At 37.1% G+C, this 18,702-nt stretch overlaps 1 protein-coding gene across 1 annotated transcript in view; it reads left to right on the top strand.

The window, feature by feature from the left end:
* LOC308706822 (sterile alpha motif domain containing 8) overlaps nt 1-17,124 on the top strand; it is a 33,347-nt gene extending 16,223 nt beyond the window's left edge. The window contains exons 7-16 of the mRNA XM_081392687.1: nt 1,860-2,159; nt 4,544-4,687; nt 8,446-8,517; nt 8,614-8,663; nt 8,860-9,012; nt 12,258-12,310; nt 13,656-13,883; nt 14,587-14,737; nt 15,271-15,328; nt 16,219-17,124. Of these exons, the coding sequence (XP_081248813.1) occupies nt 1,860-2,159; nt 4,544-4,687; nt 8,446-8,517; nt 8,614-8,663; nt 8,860-9,012; nt 12,258-12,310; nt 13,656-13,883; nt 14,587-14,737; nt 15,271-15,328; nt 16,219-16,310 (1,301 nt within the window). The 3' untranslated portion in view covers nt 16,311-17,124. The remainder of the gene's footprint in view (nt 1-1,859; nt 2,160-4,543; nt 4,688-8,445; nt 8,518-8,613; nt 8,664-8,859; nt 9,013-12,257; nt 12,311-13,655; nt 13,884-14,586; nt 14,738-15,270; nt 15,329-16,218) is intronic.
* Nucleotides 17,125-18,702: the final 1,578 nt, after the last annotated feature.

Here is an 18,702-nt window from a genome sequence, read left to right as displayed (position 1 = left end):
CGGGACCTTGATATCGCAACTCCACTTCACGTGTGTGTGTGTGTGTGTGTGTGTGTGTGTGTGTGTGTGTGTGTGTGTGTGTGTGAGTGAGGGCGGGACCTTGATATCACGACTCCACTTCACATGTGTGTGTGTGTGTGTGTGTGAGTGAGTGAGGGCGGGACCTTGATATCGCAACTCCACTTCACATGTGTGTGTGTGTGTGTGTGTGAGTGAGTGAGGGCGGGACCTTGATATCGCAACTCCACTTCACATGTGTGTGTGTGTGTGTGTGTGAGTGAGTGAGGGCGGGACCTTGATATCACGACTCCACTTCACATGTGTGTGTGTGTGTGTGTGTGAGTGAGTGAGGGCGGGACCTTGATATCACGACTCCACTTCACATGTGTGTGTGTGTGAGTGAGTGAGGGCAGGACCTTGATATCGCAACTCCACTTCACGTGTGTGTGTGTGTGTGTGTGTGTGTGTGTGTGTGTGTGTGTGTGTGTGTGTGTGTGTGTGTGTGTGTGTGTGTGTGTGTGTGTGTGAGTGAGGGCGGGACCTTGATATCGCAACTCCACTTCACGTGTGTGTGTGTGTGTGTGTGTGTGTGTGTGTGTGTGTGTGTGTGAGTGAGGGCGGGACCTTGATATCACGACTCCACTTCACATGTGTGTGTGTGTGTGTGTGTGAGTGAGTGAGGGCGGGACCTTGATATCGCAACTCCACTTCACATGTGTGTGTGTGTGTGTGTGTGTGTGAGTGAGGGCGGGACCTTGATATCACGACTCCACTTCACATGTGTGTGTGTGTGTGTGTGTGAGTGAGTGAGGGCGGGACCTTGATATCACGACTCCACTTCACATGTGTGTGTGTGTGAGTGAGTGAGGGCAGGACCTTGATATCGCAACTCCACTTCACGTGTGTGTGTGTGTGTGTGTGTGTGTGTGTGTGTGTGTGTGTGTGTGTGTGTGTGTGTGTGTGTGTGTGTGTGTGTGTGTGTGTGTGTGTGTGTGTGAGTGAGGGCGGGACCTTGATATCGCAACTCCACTTCACGTGTGTGTGTGTGTGTGTGTGTGTGTGTGTGTGTGAGTGAGGGCGGGACCTTGATATCGCAACTCCACTTCACGTGTGTGTGTGTGTGTGTGTGTGTGTGTGTGTGTGTGTGTGTGTGTGAGTGAGGGCGGGACCTTGATATCACGACTCCACTTCACATGTGTGTGTGTGTGAGTGAGTGAGGGCGGGACCTTGATATCGCAACTCCACTTCACGTGTGTGTGTGTGTGTGTGTGTGTGTGTGTGTGTGTGTGTGAGTGAGGGCGGGACCTTGATATCACGACTCCACTTCACATGTGTGTGTGTGTGTGTGTGTGAGTGAGTGAGGGCGGGACCTTGATATCGCAACTCCACTTCACGTGTGTGTGTGTGTGTGTGTGTGTGTGTGTGTGTGTGTGTGAGTGAGGGCGGGACCTTGATATCGCGACTCCACTTCGTGTGTGTGTGTGTGTGTGTGTGTGTGTGTGAGTGAGGGCGGGACCTTGATATCGCGACTCCACTTCGTGTGTGTGTGTGTGTGTGTGAGTGAGGGCGGGACCTTGATATCGCGACTCCACTTCACGTGTGTGTGTGTGTGTGAGTGAGGGCGGGACCTTGATATCGCGACTCCACTTCACGTGTGTGTGTGTGTGTGAGTGAGGGCGGGACCTTGATATCGCAACTTCATGTTCACTAATGCGCAGAATCAGGTCCCAAATCTGCGCAAGATGTCAGCTCTATATTAGGACTTTCACTTTTCACCAATGGAAGAGAGTGAAGGGGCGGCGTCCATCTTTTTTTACAGTCTATGCTCTCTCTCTCTCTCTCTCCCTCTCTCTCCACAGATACGCCGCGCAGCTGGAACTTCATCCACACGCTGTCGTGGGTCCTGAACCTGTTCGGCATCTTCTTCATCCTGGCGGCTCACGAGCATTACTCCATCGACGTCTTCATCGCGTTCTACATCACCACCAGACTCTTCCTGTACTACCACACGCTGGCCAACACGCGCGCGTACCAGCAGAGCCGCCGCGCGCGCATCTGGTTCCCCATGTTCTCCTTCTTCGAGTGCAACGTCAACGGACCCGTGCCGAACGAATACTGCTGGCCCTTCACCCGACCCACGCTCCTCAAACGCCTCATACGCTGACGACACACACATCTGTACTGTGATTCCTGCGGTGCCATGATGTAGAGGAGGCCAAACCCGACCCCATTAAACGGCACATCGACAACACCGCGTTTTCCCCAATAGATGTCGGGCTTTAAAGGGATTTCTGTGGCCATTACTGTGGATAACGGCTCATTTCTCCATTATTAGAAATCGGTTCATTCTTTCATTTTATGTCAGACACTAAAACTACTAACTGGAACTCTAGAAGTCTTGCTTTTCCCGCTGACAGGGAAACGTTCAGGCCTCTTAAAATGGTTTGCATCAATCGGCAGTATTCATTTCCCCTAGTTTCATAATAGTAGACGCTTGATAATGTAAATTCCTCATTTCTCCCAAAGACATTTCAACATTTAAAGGAACTGACATGATCAACCTTTGAAGCAATATTGAACATCTTAACGCTCTGTAAAGATCGTCATGTGAAACCGTATGGTTTTAATTCTACTATGATTGTTGCATAGGTCTTATTGCCATTTATTTTTGCTATTTTCATAGTGCGGATTTTATTTTTGCAGTATTAGTATCTGTGTAGAATGACAAAATGAAAATGCTGTGTTTAAGACTTAAAGTTGACTCCTGTATTTGAGGGAATCTCACAAAATATGGCAAGGTCATATTTCACAAAAAACATATATATTATAACACACACACACACACACACACACAGTATGTGTTATATAAATAAAAAGTATAAGTATATATATATATATTATATACACACTTTTTTGCATAAAGAATATATATATATATTCTTTATGCAAAAAAGTTTGTATATTTCATTTTCATGAAAAATTGTTTATATAATATTGTGTAATTTGTATTGCTTATTTTTGCATTATGACATTGTTTTGCTATTATTTATTATTATTTTGTACTTTTCAATGGATATTCTAATGAGGTTTTTAAAAAGTACTTTTTATTTTAAACAACACGAATTAAAATCAAGACAGCAAACATTGCAAGGTAACACTTTACAATAAAGTTAATTCGTTAATATGAACTAAGACTGAACAATACTTCTCCAGCATTTAATAATCTTAGTTAATATTAATTTCAACATTTACTAATACATTATTAAAATCAAAGGTTTTAACATTAGTTAATGCACTGTGAACTAACATGAACAAACAATCAACAGCTGTATTTTTATTAACTACTGTAACATGAACAAAGATTAATAAATACTGCAATAAATGTATTGCTCATTGTTAGTTAATACATCAACTAATGAACCTTATTGTAAAGTGTTACTGGTATTTTACAAATGTAATCTGTATTATATTAAAAGTAAAGTATGACCTGGACATGTTCCTGACAGGTTTTGTGAGATTCACCCTCAGTTTTGTCGTTGTTACTGTACATTTTCCCCATTTTTAAGAGTGTTTTGAAAAGTAAATCTTGCCAAACTTAGGAAGTTTTCTAACAGCATCATTCCAGTTGCCAATGGTACGTGTCTTAGTCTTTATACAAACGTTTTTTGTCATTGATGCTCTGATTTATTTTCAGATTTACTGTTTATGAGGGTACTATTTGTTACTTTTTGAACGTTTACAAACGAGTATGTGACTGATGGTAAAGCAGAAGAATCTCCCTGAGCTCTTCTTATCTCATGTCTTAACGAAGTGAACCGTGTTTCATCGTAATCAGGGCTAGTTTTGATTAGGTTTTCTGTGTTAGGTCATTAGGATTTTAATTTGGTGTATTTATAGATCTCTTTGAGCACAGAGGATTGAGTGACCTCGTGTGTGTTTTGTTGAGATAAAGAATTATGATTCAATAGTGGTATTATGATGTTATCTGTTTAAAACGTCTCTTTACATTTCCCTTCTTTGCAGCATGTAACACTAAATCAAAAGCATTAAAAAATTAAGCAAATTACTGAAAATATTGGGGATGAGGTACATCGTTTGCTGTTTTCATCTTATGACTCGCCATATATTTAATATACTTAATTTTAAAATGGTTTAAACACTCCGTGCGCTGCTTAACAGGAGTATCGGCTGTTCATCTGTAGATTATTTCACTGTGAAGTGCTTGAAAATGTCATTCAGCCTCTTATGGACTTTTGTTAAGGCTGAAAAAGCGGAATATTGTGTTCTGGTGGATACAAGTGAGATTCGGGATGGTCTAGATTTGTTTGTCTGCCATCATTAATAAAATTTACAAATTCAGAAAAGTGTCCAGTTGTTGTTATATTGTCAGAAAATGACTGTTGGCAGAAGATGTGCCGTTATTTTACGGTTTTAATGATATAAATAAGTACATTAATACATTTAAAATACATATATAAAATTATATTAAACACTAACGGAGATTCTATGTTTATATATCTATGCAGCTGAAGCTGTAATTTAGGTCAGGCATTATTCGCGGCATGTCTCAGAGGTCCTGATGCTGCTGTTGTGTTAGCATTAGCATTAGCGTTACTCGAGTCTCCTTCATCTGTCGCCGGTGAGCCGCGGCCCGGTTCTGCTGCACAGGTTCGACCTGCATTCTCTGGTTAGTGCAGTTTAAACCTTTAAAACTCTCCTGTCTCTGTGTTTGAGGTTCATGTGAGGCTGGCTGGGCTTTAAAACGAACATCACGATTGATCAGGAAGGTTCGGACCGAAACTCTGCGCTCCTCCAGGCCAGGCTCGGTCCGGTCCGGTCAGAGAGTGACGGATGACCGGCGGATTTTGTTTTTAATTTATATGCTGATTCGAGCCAGACCGACTTAGTGCGTATATGTTTATCTCTATAAAATTGAACTTTGCTATTAAGTTAACCTCTTAATATTTTAATGATTTTTTTCTTCTATAGCTTATTTAAATAAATAATTTCTATCGGAAATGACTTTTACCTGCATTTCTTTTGTAACAAATAAACATGGGCATATATGGACAATAATAATACTTTTAGAATAATAAATATAGAATATAGGGTCAAAGTCAGACGGTCTATTTAAAATATTTTTTTTATTAATTTTTGCTATTTGTATTTAAAATATAATATAATTATCAAGAAAATTACTGACAGCAGACATTTTGTCTAGTTTGATTATTGTCCGCTAGTGCTGTTTTACCTAATAAAACCTAATTAAAATATTTCTGTTTTATAATTTATAATGGAGCATCAAAATTCATTGATGATAATTATTGATATTTTCTTGAATTCGGTCTGACTGAGTTAATGAACTCCAGACACTTGTATGTTTTTATAATATGGTGCTGTAATTTTATCAAATTGTTTAATTGTCTGTATTTGAATTCAGTTTTGTGTAGAAATGTCTAAATTTAATGCTATGATGATTGATAGAATAATTCAGTAAACTGAATGACATTCTGGAAATGGAAGGGACTGTTGGACGCAGTGCATTGTGGGATTCTTTGTGAGTACAGCATATTCCTGCAGGGTTTGTTCGTTCTGTCCTGATCCTGGAAGGTGTGTGTGTTTACTCTGACCACACCTGATCTCAGAGGATTCATAATGAAACTCTCACCACATGATCCAACGAGTTTTTTTTAGCTGTTTCACTTCCAATTCAGTTCCTCAACAACACATGATTTGAGGAATCGTTGATGTCTGGAGAACAGATGTTGCAGGACGACACACACGTGCTCCTATATCAGGCCTTAACCAGGACGTAACCTTTCATGCAGTGTGTAATAGAGCCGTTTGTGAATGTAAAAGGTCTGCAAAGTTTCAAAGATAAATTGATTCTGAACTGAAATGAGTCGTCAGTAATTCAGTCTCACTTCCTGCTGAATCTACATAGGTTTGTAACTAATTTGCATAATGCCAGCCTCTGGTCTTGATTGGCTGAACAGCATCTCTTAGCTCCGCCCTCAAACACTCTAGTGTATCTGAGACTGGAAGAGTTTGGTTCGTGTTGTTCATGTGGAGAAGACGCTGTTTTTTGAGATTGACACGGTAAAACCCACGCCATCGTCACTGTTCGTATCACTGTGATCAAGAGCTGAGATTCAGATAATATAATGAGCACTTCGATTCCGACCAATCACAGCAGACTGAGCCGTCTGACCAATCATACCCCTTTTCCACCAACAAGAACCGGGTGCTGGTTCAGAGCCAGAGCCAGAGCTGGTTCAGAGTTGGTTCGACTGACGAGCTTACTAAGAACCGGTTTGCCTTTCCACCGGCTAGAGAGCCACAACAGAGCCAGATCTTACGTCACTGTATACGTCTCATGTTGCCCAGCAACCGCTAGTGCGGTAGCGCCAAACACAAACACGCCAGGCTTGTTCGAGATGCATCGGCTTCTCGCAGATCGATCGCCACATGACATCAAAGCACTGCGATAGCGATCTAAAAGCACAAGGAGTCGTATGCTCTCCAAACACTCCCGCAGCTCCGATCGGTCCTCGCCGCTCCGATGCATCTCGAACAAGCCATCAACAATAACGGACGTTGCAATACTATGGATGCTCATGGGTTTGCAAAAATACATCGGAATCCAACGCGTTCGTGCAGCTCGCCGTAAGTTACATAGACGGATATTATAATCAAGCCGCTATTAGCTCGACTAGCTGCTATTTAAAAATGGCGGTCACAAGTTTCTATTCGTCTTGTTGGTCACGGTAACCCCGCCCCCAGCCTCTGACGCAAGCGGTTCTTTCTTGGCTCCGTTTAGACCCTGCAATGATTTGGTGCTACTTAAGAACCAGTTTTACTGGTTCGGAGCTGGTGCTTTGGCGGTGGAAAAACAAAGAACCGATTTGAAACTAGGCTCTGGCTCCGAACCAGCACCAGCTCTGCCTTGGTGGAAAAGGGGTATCAGAGCAGAGCAGCGTTCAGAGAGGCGGGGTTTAGAGAGGCTGAATCTGCAGACGAAGCGTTTCGGACACTGTGAGTTAAGAGCTGATGCTGCAATGATTATTATGAGATATGTAAAGTGTTTTTGACCTTGAATGTATGCAAACATGTCGCAGGAGACTCCAAAACAACATTAGGAACCTTTAAATAGCATAATAAAGGCACTTTAAAACTTGTGCTAGACGTTTCATCACATCACTAACACTCAGCATGACACCGTGTCCTAACCAGACGCGAAGCGATAAGCTTCCAGCAACAAATAATTTGTCTGTCCACACATGACACGATGCGTTAAAATCAATCAAAAACCCACAGCCAATCAGAACAGCTTGTGGGCGGAGTCAGCCAATCAGAACACCGTGTGGGCGGAGACTCAAGGCACCAGAGAGTAATCTTGATGGCACTAGAGAAAAATAGAAACCGTTTCTAAAACAGAATTGTCGCGGCTGGTTAGGACTAGGGTTGCAATATTCTGGGAATTTTCAAAGATGGAAACTTTCCATGGGAATTAATGGGAATTTAAGGGAATTAACAAGAATTTATGGGAATAAACGGGAATAAACTGGGAATTTTCAGTTGAGGGTTGGCTCTTCATAGGGAACTTAAATATAGTTGAGGAAAGTATATTTTAGCATAATCTTGACTAAAACAAACAGATGCCATTCAAATACACTTGAATATCCATGCCATTCCTCAATCACATGCACATAGCACACTGCATGGCTACTGAGACCACACCCCCTACTGGCACTGTGCACTACTGAGACCACACCCCCTACTGGCACTGTGCACTAGCACTACTGAGACCACACCCCCTACTGGCACTGTGCACGCCTCCATCACATGTACAGAAGCCCAAAGACTATTGAAGCCACACATTTGAGCCTGTGGACTAAACAAAGTGAAGTAAGTTTTGTTGATATTATGGGGAAATATATTTATTAAATGTTTAAATTGCAAATATCACATACAAATGTATTAATTCTAGTAGATAGCAAGCTGATAAGTTAGATGCTAAATAAGCTTGCATAACATTATTTACCATATAAGTAGGGCTGGGCGGTACGACGGTATATATCGTTACCGTGGAAGAAAATGTCGCAACGGGGCTTACTTGACAACAAGTTCATATATCAATATTCTAACGAATAGAAATAACCTTAAATAATGTATCTATCCGTCTCTTATGTGTACAGTTACTTTCAGAGTGGACGCGCAAGCGGTTGCCATGGTAATGAATATTTCCAAAATTCCCCAGCTTAACTTCCCATGGAAATTTACCGGAAATTTTCCACCCCTTTGCAACCCTAGTTAGGACAAACACTCTGATTAACATGGAGAAGAACCTTTTATCGCGTGTCGCGTCGCCTGTATTATGACACGGTGTGAGAAACGAAACACCTCTAATATCACACAAATCATTGTTTTTCATCATGTTTTCAGATAAAATGGCTGTTCCTCCAGCATACGCAGACCTTGGAAAGGCTGCAAAGGACGTCTTCAACAAGGGATACGGTAACGCTCTTTACTTCCTCGGCTATCATTTATTTATTTATTCTAAACAGATATATTATTGCATCATATTTTCTTGTGTCTTTTCGAACGGAAAAGGTTTTGGAATGGTGAAGCTTGATGTCAAAACCAAGTCTGCTAACGGAGTGGTATGTGCTCAAGCAAAAAGTCAGAATTAACTCTATTTATGTTCTTAATTCACATTTTCTGGTCTTCCTGTGCACAATTCATCCATGATTGTAATTTTAAAGCAAAATCTAAATATAATGACCTTACCTGACCTTATCATTTAGGTCATGCAGGCTTGTTGTATAATGCAATACTGTCTGTTTTTTCCCTCATTAGGAGTTTAAAACATGTGGCACGTCTAACATGGACTCAAACAAGGTCAGTGGGAACCTGGAGACCAAGTATAAATGGGCCGAGTACGGGCTGACCTTCACGGAGAAGTGGAACACGGACAATACGCTGGGCACGGAGATCACCGTCGAGGACCAGGTGCAGATTTTATTTTTATTTCATTTATTTAACCTTTATTTAACCAGGCAAGTCACTTAAGAACAAGTGATTATTTTCAACAATAGCCTGGCAGGAGAATTAAGATCTACACGCGTGTCAGAGAATAACTGTGTTATGGAAAAAAAAATTATATGGAAATTTCCAGGCCTGGAAGAGTAAATCCCAGAATCCTTTTGACCCAGTCAAAAGTTTGGACTTGTTTAGAAAATTTTGAAAATTTCTTCTGCTCACCAAGGCTGAAAAAATACAGTAGAAACAGTGAAATAATATTACAATTTAACATATCTATTTTCTATGTGAATATATAGTAAAGTGTAATGTATTCCTGTGATCAAAGCTGAATGTTCAGCATCATTACTCCAGTCTTCAGTGTCACATGATCCTTCACAAATCACTCTAATATGAGGATTTGATGCTCAAGAAACATTTATGATTATTATCAATGTGACCATGAGAAACTTCTTTAAAGACATTTTTTAAATCTTTAAATATTCCAAACATTTGATTGGTAGTTTATATTTTTTTACTATAAAAATTTTAGGGCTGTGAAACGATGAATCGCATCCAAAATAAAAGTTTGTGTTCACATAATATGTGTGTGTACTGTGCATAATTATTTTATTATATATATAAATACACACACATGCATGTATATATTTAATAAAAATGTGTTATTTATATATATAATATTTATATATATATATATAATACAAATGATATATATATATATATATATATATATATATATATATATATATATATATATATATATATATACAGTATATATATATATACAGTATATTTAAGCAAATATTTCTTAAATGTATACATACATGTGTGTGTGTATTTATATACATACAAAATAATTATGCACAGTACACACACATATTATGTGAACACAAACTTTTATTTTGGATGCGATTCATCGTTTTACAGCCATACAATTTTTATAGTAAAAAAAAAAAGTAAAAATCTTCAGCTAGAAATCACTCTTTGCAGATTATTTAACCATTATTTATAGATTTTATTTCACTTTCTATGTTTAACCCTTTCAGATGGAGTGTCTATCTGATTCGCAAATATAAAATCCAAATCAAGTGTCATTTAAAAGCTTAGAGCAGGGGTCGGCAAATAACTATGGCCGCGGGCCAATATTTTTTTTAGCCAGTAGGTGGCGGGCCAGCTACACGTAGCTACACAAATTAAACTGCTTAAAATACACTCTGTATTCACCTGCTTTATATTCCGACCTGACGGTCCGCAAAATTTAGATCTCACTTCCAGAATCTCACATTAAAATGTCTCTAACGGAAAGAGAGAGATTAAGTAGCCTATAACAATTATAAATGCTATACAAATATTGTGTTCGTGTCAATATAAATATTAGGCTATTTTAACATTGTAGCCTACTGTCAGCAGAGAAAAAAAGTCACAGAAAAAAATAATGAAACATAAATAACAAATAAATAACAAATCACTCAAGCAACATAAATAAAAACCATATTGCCCTACTGACAAATGAAGAAGGCTATTTTCTGCCAAACTATTTCAAACATCCTTGCAAAAAAAAAAAAAGAATGTTGTTGACTGACAATGGTTTCAGTACCAAACAGGATCTAGGTGTAGGCTACAGGTGGTTAGAATGAAGTGCGAATGCGCTGTCAAAACATGTCGGGAGTGGGCTATTGTCAGTCAGACGACCGCCCGCTCCGTCCAAACTACACCAGAGTTCTGACCGCTACTTATACTTTAAAATAGAGTCCTGCACGGGTTCGGGTAGCCGACGGGTAACCCGCAAATTTTGCTCAAACGGGTGAAAAATATCCAACTGTGTCGGATACGGGTGCGGGTCAGGTCGGACACGGGGGAAACACGGGTTTAAAACAATCACATTCAAACGTAAAAAATATATGCATATTTTTAGAAACACATCTATAAAAATATGCCTGTATTTCAAGTTTCAAGTAAAATAATTTAAAATCCACATCCGTTTATTTGTGCCCACGCGCCACGCCTTCCCAGGATTTAAAAATTCCTCATAACCGCGCGCGCGATCTGCTTGCACTGCAGTCGTCGAGATGGATGCTGAGGAGTTGAAGAAAAGAATAGCTAGTGGAGATTGTAAAGTTGTCGACAATAGTCATCAAAAATCAAGTCCAGTGTGTGGGAGAAATTTGGAGTTATCTGAAGAAAACAATATTGTGAAAGGCTTTGCTGCATTTTCGTGTTGGATAGCCGCAAATGTGGAACTTCATCGCAGGAAGCACGCAGATAACTGTGGTAACAAAGCAGTTCTATCGAACAGTATTTTTCAAATTTAACACTGTTAAGTAGGCTATGTGTGGTGTGCAGCGGCGCGTGTTTGAACCCAAAATATAATATTCAGAAGTAAACAGTGTAGCTGACTGAGTGTTTTATGTCAGAATGTTTATTTTTAAATCACAACCAAGAAAACAATATTGTCAGATTTAGGCGCGCGGCCACGGCTTTTCTCAAGTAGCCTATTGGAAGAGTTTTGTGCAGCAGCATAGTGCAAATATTTTGTATCAGGTAATACACATTATTTATCAGTGTGTTATACCCGACTGGTATATCTGCTAGGTGTTAAATTAAAATTCAACATTAAAATTCGTCTAAACCTGTTATTTATTTTTTCTATTTTTGATCTGAACGCACAATCAGAAAATCGGAAAACGAGTCGTTATTCGTTTTTTCATTTTAGTTCAGGAAATAAATAATGGAAAAACAAGTTGTTTTTCATTTTTTTTTTTTTATAAAAAAAAAAAAAAACGTTTGAACGAATGATATGCGGGGCCTATTTGTAAACCGTTATTGTAAAATAAAAATAGGCTGATAAAAAAAAAAAAAAAAAAAAAAACGGACTTCCAAAATAATCCGGCGGGCCAGTTTTGGCCCGCGGGCCGCCTATTGCCGACCCCTGGCTTAGAGTCTGGATTACAAATGCTGCTTACAAATTACAAATCTCTTTTCACAATTTCATTCATATCCTTTTATAATAACGGTAATAGGAAGCTGTGAAAACATCGCACAGTTCAGATGTGTAAGATATCACTGGAAAGGTCTGATCCTGTAGAATACAAGCACGTTTCCTTCACTCAGACGAAACTACAGCGATGGTTTTCCTATGAAACCGTCAGACGCAGAGCTTAGCAGGCGTTTCAGTATATTGTGCAGCTCTAATAATCATAATTTGTGTTTCACAGATCACCAAAGGACTGAAGCTGACCTTTGACACGACCTTCTCACCCAACACTGGGTACGATGATGCCACGTCTTAAGTCAAGTCACCTTTATTTATATATATGTATATATATATATATATACAGCGCTTTTTACAATAAAGATTGTTTCAAAGCAGCTTTACAGAGATAATAGGAAAATAATGCAAAAAAGTTTGTTTCTAGAAGAAATTAGTGTCACAGTCCAGCTTAAGTAAGTTCAGTGATGGTTCATTTTGTTGTAAAAAAAGTTATTAATTTAGTTCATATATATATACAGTACCAGTCAAAAGTTTGGAAACATTACTATTTTTAATGTTTTTGAAAGAAGTCTCTTATGCTCATCAAGCCTGCAGTAAAAAAAAAGAAAAAAAAGAGAAAAAAAAAACAGTAATATTATGAAATATTATTACAATTTAAAATAATGGTTCTCTTTTTTAATATACTTTAAAATGAAATTTATTTTTGTGATGCAAAGCTGAATTTTCATCAGCAAGTACTCCAGTCTTTGGTGTCTTATGATCCTTCAGAAATCATTCTAATATGATGATTTATGATCAATGTTGGAAACAGTTGTGCTGCTTAATATTTTTTTTATAACCTGAGATACTTTTTTCAGGATTATTTGATGAATAAAAAGTTAAAAAGAACTGTATTTATTTAGAATAGAAATCTTTTGTAACAATACACTACGGTTCAAAAGTTTGGGAACAATAACTATTTTTTTTTTAAAGAAATTAGTACTTTAATTCAACAAGGATGCGTTAAATTGATAAAAGGTGATGGTAACGATTTATATTGTTAGAAATGTTTTTATTTTGAATAAATGCTGTTTTTATGAATAAATGCTGTTAACGTTTTACTCAATGAATCCTGAAAAAAGTATTCCGAAAAAATATATTAAACAGCACAACTGTTTCCATCATTGATAATAACTGAGTATCAAATCATCATATTAGAATGATTTCTGAAGGATCATAAGACACCAAAGACTGGAGTACTTGCTGATGAAAATTCAGCTTTGCATCACAAAAATAAATTACATTTTAAAATATATTAAAAAAGAGAACCATTATTTTAAATTGTAATAATATTTCATAATATTACTGTTTTTTTTTTTGTTTTTTTTTACTGCAGGCTTGATGAGCATAAGAGACTTCTTTCAAAAACATTAAAAATAGTAATGTTTCCAAACTTTTGACTGGTACTGTATATATAGTTCTCATAGAATGGTGTCAATGCAGACAGATCAATAATATTGTTGAATATTAAATTAAATATCTCCAACTAATCAAGCCAAAAGCCAATGGTGTCAAAGGTGGCTTGAGCATCGTGAGCTTTTAGATTAAGTGATTTTAACATTTATTTGTGTTATTATTACAGCAAGAAGAGTGGCAAGGTGAAGTCGGCCTATAAGCGTGAATACCTGAACGTGGGCTGTGATGTGGACTTTGACTTCGCTGGTCCTGCGCTGCACGGGGCGGCTGTGCTGGGCTTCGAGGGCTGGCTCGCCGGCTACCAGATGACCTTTGACACCGCCAAGTCCAAAATGACTCGCAGCAACTTTGCAATCGGATACAAGACCGGAGACTTCCAGCTGCATACTAATGTGTACGTTCTGCTTTAGCAATCCATTATTATTTATTTATTATTGAATAATCATATACATAATCATATAATATACATATGTAATATAATACGTAATACATACATATTCAGATTACATATCAATTATTATTATTTACAATTAATACATAATTATTCATAATAATTTTAGGAATAACGGAAAATAATATTTATGATTAATAACATAATTTACTAAATAATAATAATAATAACTGTTTATATTTACTTATTTGATATTAAATATATTAAATTACTTAAATTATTATTTATAAGTAATAAATAACATTATTATTATTTGTAAACCATTATTATAATTATAATTAATTATTATTTAGAATAATTTTATAAATATAATGATTAATAAATCCAAACATTTTTATTTGATGTATTTATTAAATATAATTAAGTAATAAATAACTATTATAATTGTTATAATTGGAAAAAAATAATTATTAACGATGATGATGAATATAACAATTATAATAATCATTATTATTTATTATTAATGACTTATTTAGAATAATTATATATATATATTTATTTATTTATTTATTATTATTATTATTATTTTTATGTGCATTTATCACAGTGTTTATGTTGATTTGTATCAATACTCAAAACCATGATGCAGCAACGGATCTGTTTCTGTGTGTAAAACTGCAGGATTGTGTTTGTGTTTGTGGCGTAGGAATGACGGGACAGAGTTTGGCGGCTCTATTTATCAGAAAGTGAACGATGACCTGGAGACGGCAGTGAATCTGTCCTGGACCGCGGGGAACAGCAGCACACGCTTCGGCATCGCTGCCAAATACATGCTGGACTCCAGCTCCTCCATCAGTGTGAGTTAATCTGAGCCAATCAAAACTCGCGCTCACATAATCTGGGCTTCACTAGAGCTTACTGGCCATGATGGGCACTTCTAGTGTAGACAGCTGTTCATTATAATAAGATCGATCAGGTTTTTGTTGACGCGTCTGACGTGTGCTGCAGCTTCTTCACAGCTTTCCTCATTGTTAATATATATAATCCTGTGTTTATGATTGATGTTTTTGCGGCTGATCTGCTTTACATTTCGATCACTTGTGGGAGATATTTCACAATTTGAACTCACTTTTAATTTAGTTTCACCTTACGAACATTACAAATGACTCTACTTTTGTTAATTTTGTTTATTTGATTTATAAATGCATTATTTACAGTATATAAATGGCTTTCTCCATATAACTAATGGAAAATAAGAGTATATATTGTGATTATATACAGTTGCCCAGCTCTATGTGCTCAGATTGTTTTGTTGGACTACAGGAATCATGAATCTGACGGTAAGAGTGAGATGCTTCAGTCATTTACAGCATCTGTATTTTTCTCTCAGGCTAAAGTCAATAATTCCAGCATGGTTGGGATCGGCTACACTCAGACCCTCAGACCAGGTGAGTGTGTGTGTGTGTGTGTGTGTGTGTGTGTGTGTGTGTGTGTGTGAGTGTATATGTTTGTGAGTGTGTTATAGGAATCCATCCAGATTTTTTTTGTTTTGTAAAAAATGCTTTTCCTTTTTGATTTTCTTTTCTTTCTTTTTTTTGTTTTGTTGAAAATTGTTTTAATTCTATTTTTATTAATATTTTTTATTTTGTTTAAAATATTTTTTTATTATTTTTATTTTGTTTTATATTTTATTTTGTGTACAATAGTTTTTAATATTTATTTATTTAGTCTTTTTTTGTATAAAATGTTTGATGTTTTATTTTATTTTTGTTGTGTATATTTTTATTTATTTGACTAATTTTATTTAGTATAAAATATTGTTTTATTTTTTGTTGTGTATAAATGTTTAATCTTATTTTGTATAAAATATTTATTTTATTTTAGTGTTTTTAATTTTGTTTAAAATATTTTTTATTATTTTTATTTTATTTCGTTTTATATTTTACTTTGTGTAAAATAGTTTGTTTTAATATTTTAAGTAATTTTTTGTTTTGTACAAAATGTTTGATGTTTAATTTAATTTTGTTTTATTTTTTAGTTTTTTTTGTTGTGTATCATTTTTAACTCATTTTATTTTGTACAATTTTTTATTTAGTTTTTTGTTGTGTATCAAATGTTGTTTTATTTCATTTAAATTTTATTTTGAATTATTATTTTTTTTTTATGCTTTTAATTTTAATTTAAAAAAAAGTAAAAAGTAAATCAAAATAATGAAGTTTTTGTACAGAATATGACTTCTAATTTCTTCTCTTTTGATTTTGGGATAAATGTGAGCCGGACATGAGTTTGTCCCGTGCGTCGCTTGTGTGCTGATGTGTGTGTGTGTGTGTGTGTCCAGGAGTGAAGCTGACGCTCTCCGCTCTGGTTGATGGAAAGAGCATTAACGCTGGAGGTCATAAACTGGGTCTGGGAATGGAACTGGAGGCGTAGTGTGTGTGTGTCTCTGAAGCGTCTCACATCTCCTCACACAGACGACTGTCACACACACCTAACCGTCGTCTCTTATTTATTTGCACGGTCGATATTTCTCTCCAAACCAGCGCTTTTCAATCTGTGTGTGCTTTTCTGTACGGGTGATTTTTATTAGGAGGAATAGTTCACCAAAATGTAATTTATTATTTACTCTTTATCATGTTGTTGCAAACCTTTATGCTGCTTTATGATAACTTTTGACAAATCTTTATGCAGCGCTTTTCTAGACAACTAACTGATCACAACTGTCAAGCTCAAAAAACATTAAAAACACAATATAAAATAATACAAAGTCTTCTGAAACCTTCTGATATCTCTGTATGAGCAACATAATTATGTTCTGAAAATGGATGAAAGTTTTGAGCAGTTACTAACTGTTGTTGTGTAGAGAACGCTGCATAAAGCTTCAAAAGCTTCGCCACAAGATGCTCAAAACACTCGCCCTGTAAATATTGGCAGAAGTCTAATTTTGGCCTGATCTTTTCCTTTACTGTTCTTTTGAATGTAAATGATGATTTGCACATGAAGCTGCAGTTCAGACGCTTTTGTTGGCTGATTTCTGCCGTGGCTGTTGTGGTAGTTCTTCTCTCTGTGTGTTCAGGCTTGAGGATGTTTGAACAGGTTCTCTGGTGAGATGTTCAGAGAGCTGAAGCTGTTATCTCTACACACTCTCTCCAGAAACACTCATGAGGGCGACCGGGGCCTTTCCCTGCTGAACCGCACAATCACACCCTTGTGTATGTCAACCTTTGCAATAAAGTCCTACAACTGGAATTGTTTTGTTTGTTTAACTACATCTCAAATTGTATGATTATTTTATGATTCATGTTAACCTGAATGTTCACACTTTATAAAAATGTAGGTGAATTTCAAAATATTTCTGGATTTGTTATAGATAAAACCATGAAAACAAACGTTTATTACTTGAAATAGAGCATTAACTAAAATAAAATATAAACGTTAATTTTAGCAACTTGATATGGCAACATTTCTAATGTTGTTCAAAATAACAAAATATAAATGAGTCAATACATAAATGTTTCTTCCAAAACTTGTTTTTGTCTTACTCTGATTCGCTATGGTAAGAGTTGTTAATTGACGGGATGGTTTTGGCGGGAAATTGCATCATAACGCGTGTCTCTTCATAGCCATAAATAAGAGTAAAGTTGCTCTGGCTGCTTTCAGCATCTCTGTTGTTGGAGTGGCAGGGGTAAGTTTTCTGAACGAGCGAGAAAGATTGACATAAGCCCTATTTGGACGGGACTAGATTAGCATGTAGAGGAGGGGTAAAGTAGCTTAATAATTACCAGAGCTTCTCTGTTTAGTCCCGCCTGAATGTTCATCTCACTCAGTGATCATGACGGACAATATCAGTAAAGATTACAGCGACTTTTACCTTCAGTAAAAAGGTCCGGAAAAATTCCCTCAGGTGATACAACTAATCCCGTGCGAATTAAATATGTACGTAAATATTTCGTAATTTCCTGTTTAAAAGTAGTTTCCTGCAGTTTTTTTTTTCAAGTATGGAGACGCTTGAAGAAGCATCAGTTGCGTTCTAGTCGCTGGGACCAGTCTGTGGCAAAACTCAAGTGTTTCACACACACACACCATTCAGATCAGAGATAAGATCAACGGCACTCGAAGAGGCACGAAACATCTTTTAGCGTTAGCTAAGTGCCTATTACCAACACAATCCAATCTGAAGTTAATTGTTTGACTGGACATAACTGTTTTATATAAATATAGGTCATATGTGTTTGCGCACGTGATATCAGGAAGCAGCGTAACACACACATGACGACAGGAGTGATGTTGGTGTAAATTGAGTTACTCTCCCACTTCTGATAGTTTTACTGAGATCTCTTATCCCATGCGGTGGTAAAATTACATTACTCCATCTATCCTTGTAGAGTTAATCCCGTCCGAATATGGCTATATAGATCTTATGCGCCAGAGAAACGCCTAATGTCGCCTATGTGACGTCACCCCATAAAGTTGACTTACCCGTAGTTTTCGCCAACCTCAACGATTTTGTCCTCTCCCTGAAAGAAGGCGGTGAAGTGCACCAAAGACACAGCCATGTTGAGCGGGATCCGTGAGCTAGTGTCCGTGTGCGAGTGGTGGTGACGTTTCAAACGCGTCGAAAGCAGCGAAGAGTTGTAGTCCACAAAGTGCTCTCACACAAAGTCTAACCGTATCAAACTTCTACCTGCTATATTGTAGCATTCTTTACACGAAAAATTACATAAAAAATTCACAGACAACATATGTTCACATTCATGGCAAAATTCAAACGGGACCAGAAAATAATTATTTTCTCCCATTCACTTGCATTGACGATTTTTAATCC

This window comes from Scardinius erythrophthalmus (assembly GCF_964197995.2).
Source record: "Scardinius erythrophthalmus genome assembly, chromosome: 18".
NCBI lineage: Eukaryota > Metazoa > Chordata > Actinopteri > Cypriniformes > Leuciscidae > Scardinius > Scardinius erythrophthalmus.
This window is presented reverse-complemented; position numbering and strand designations above follow the sequence as displayed.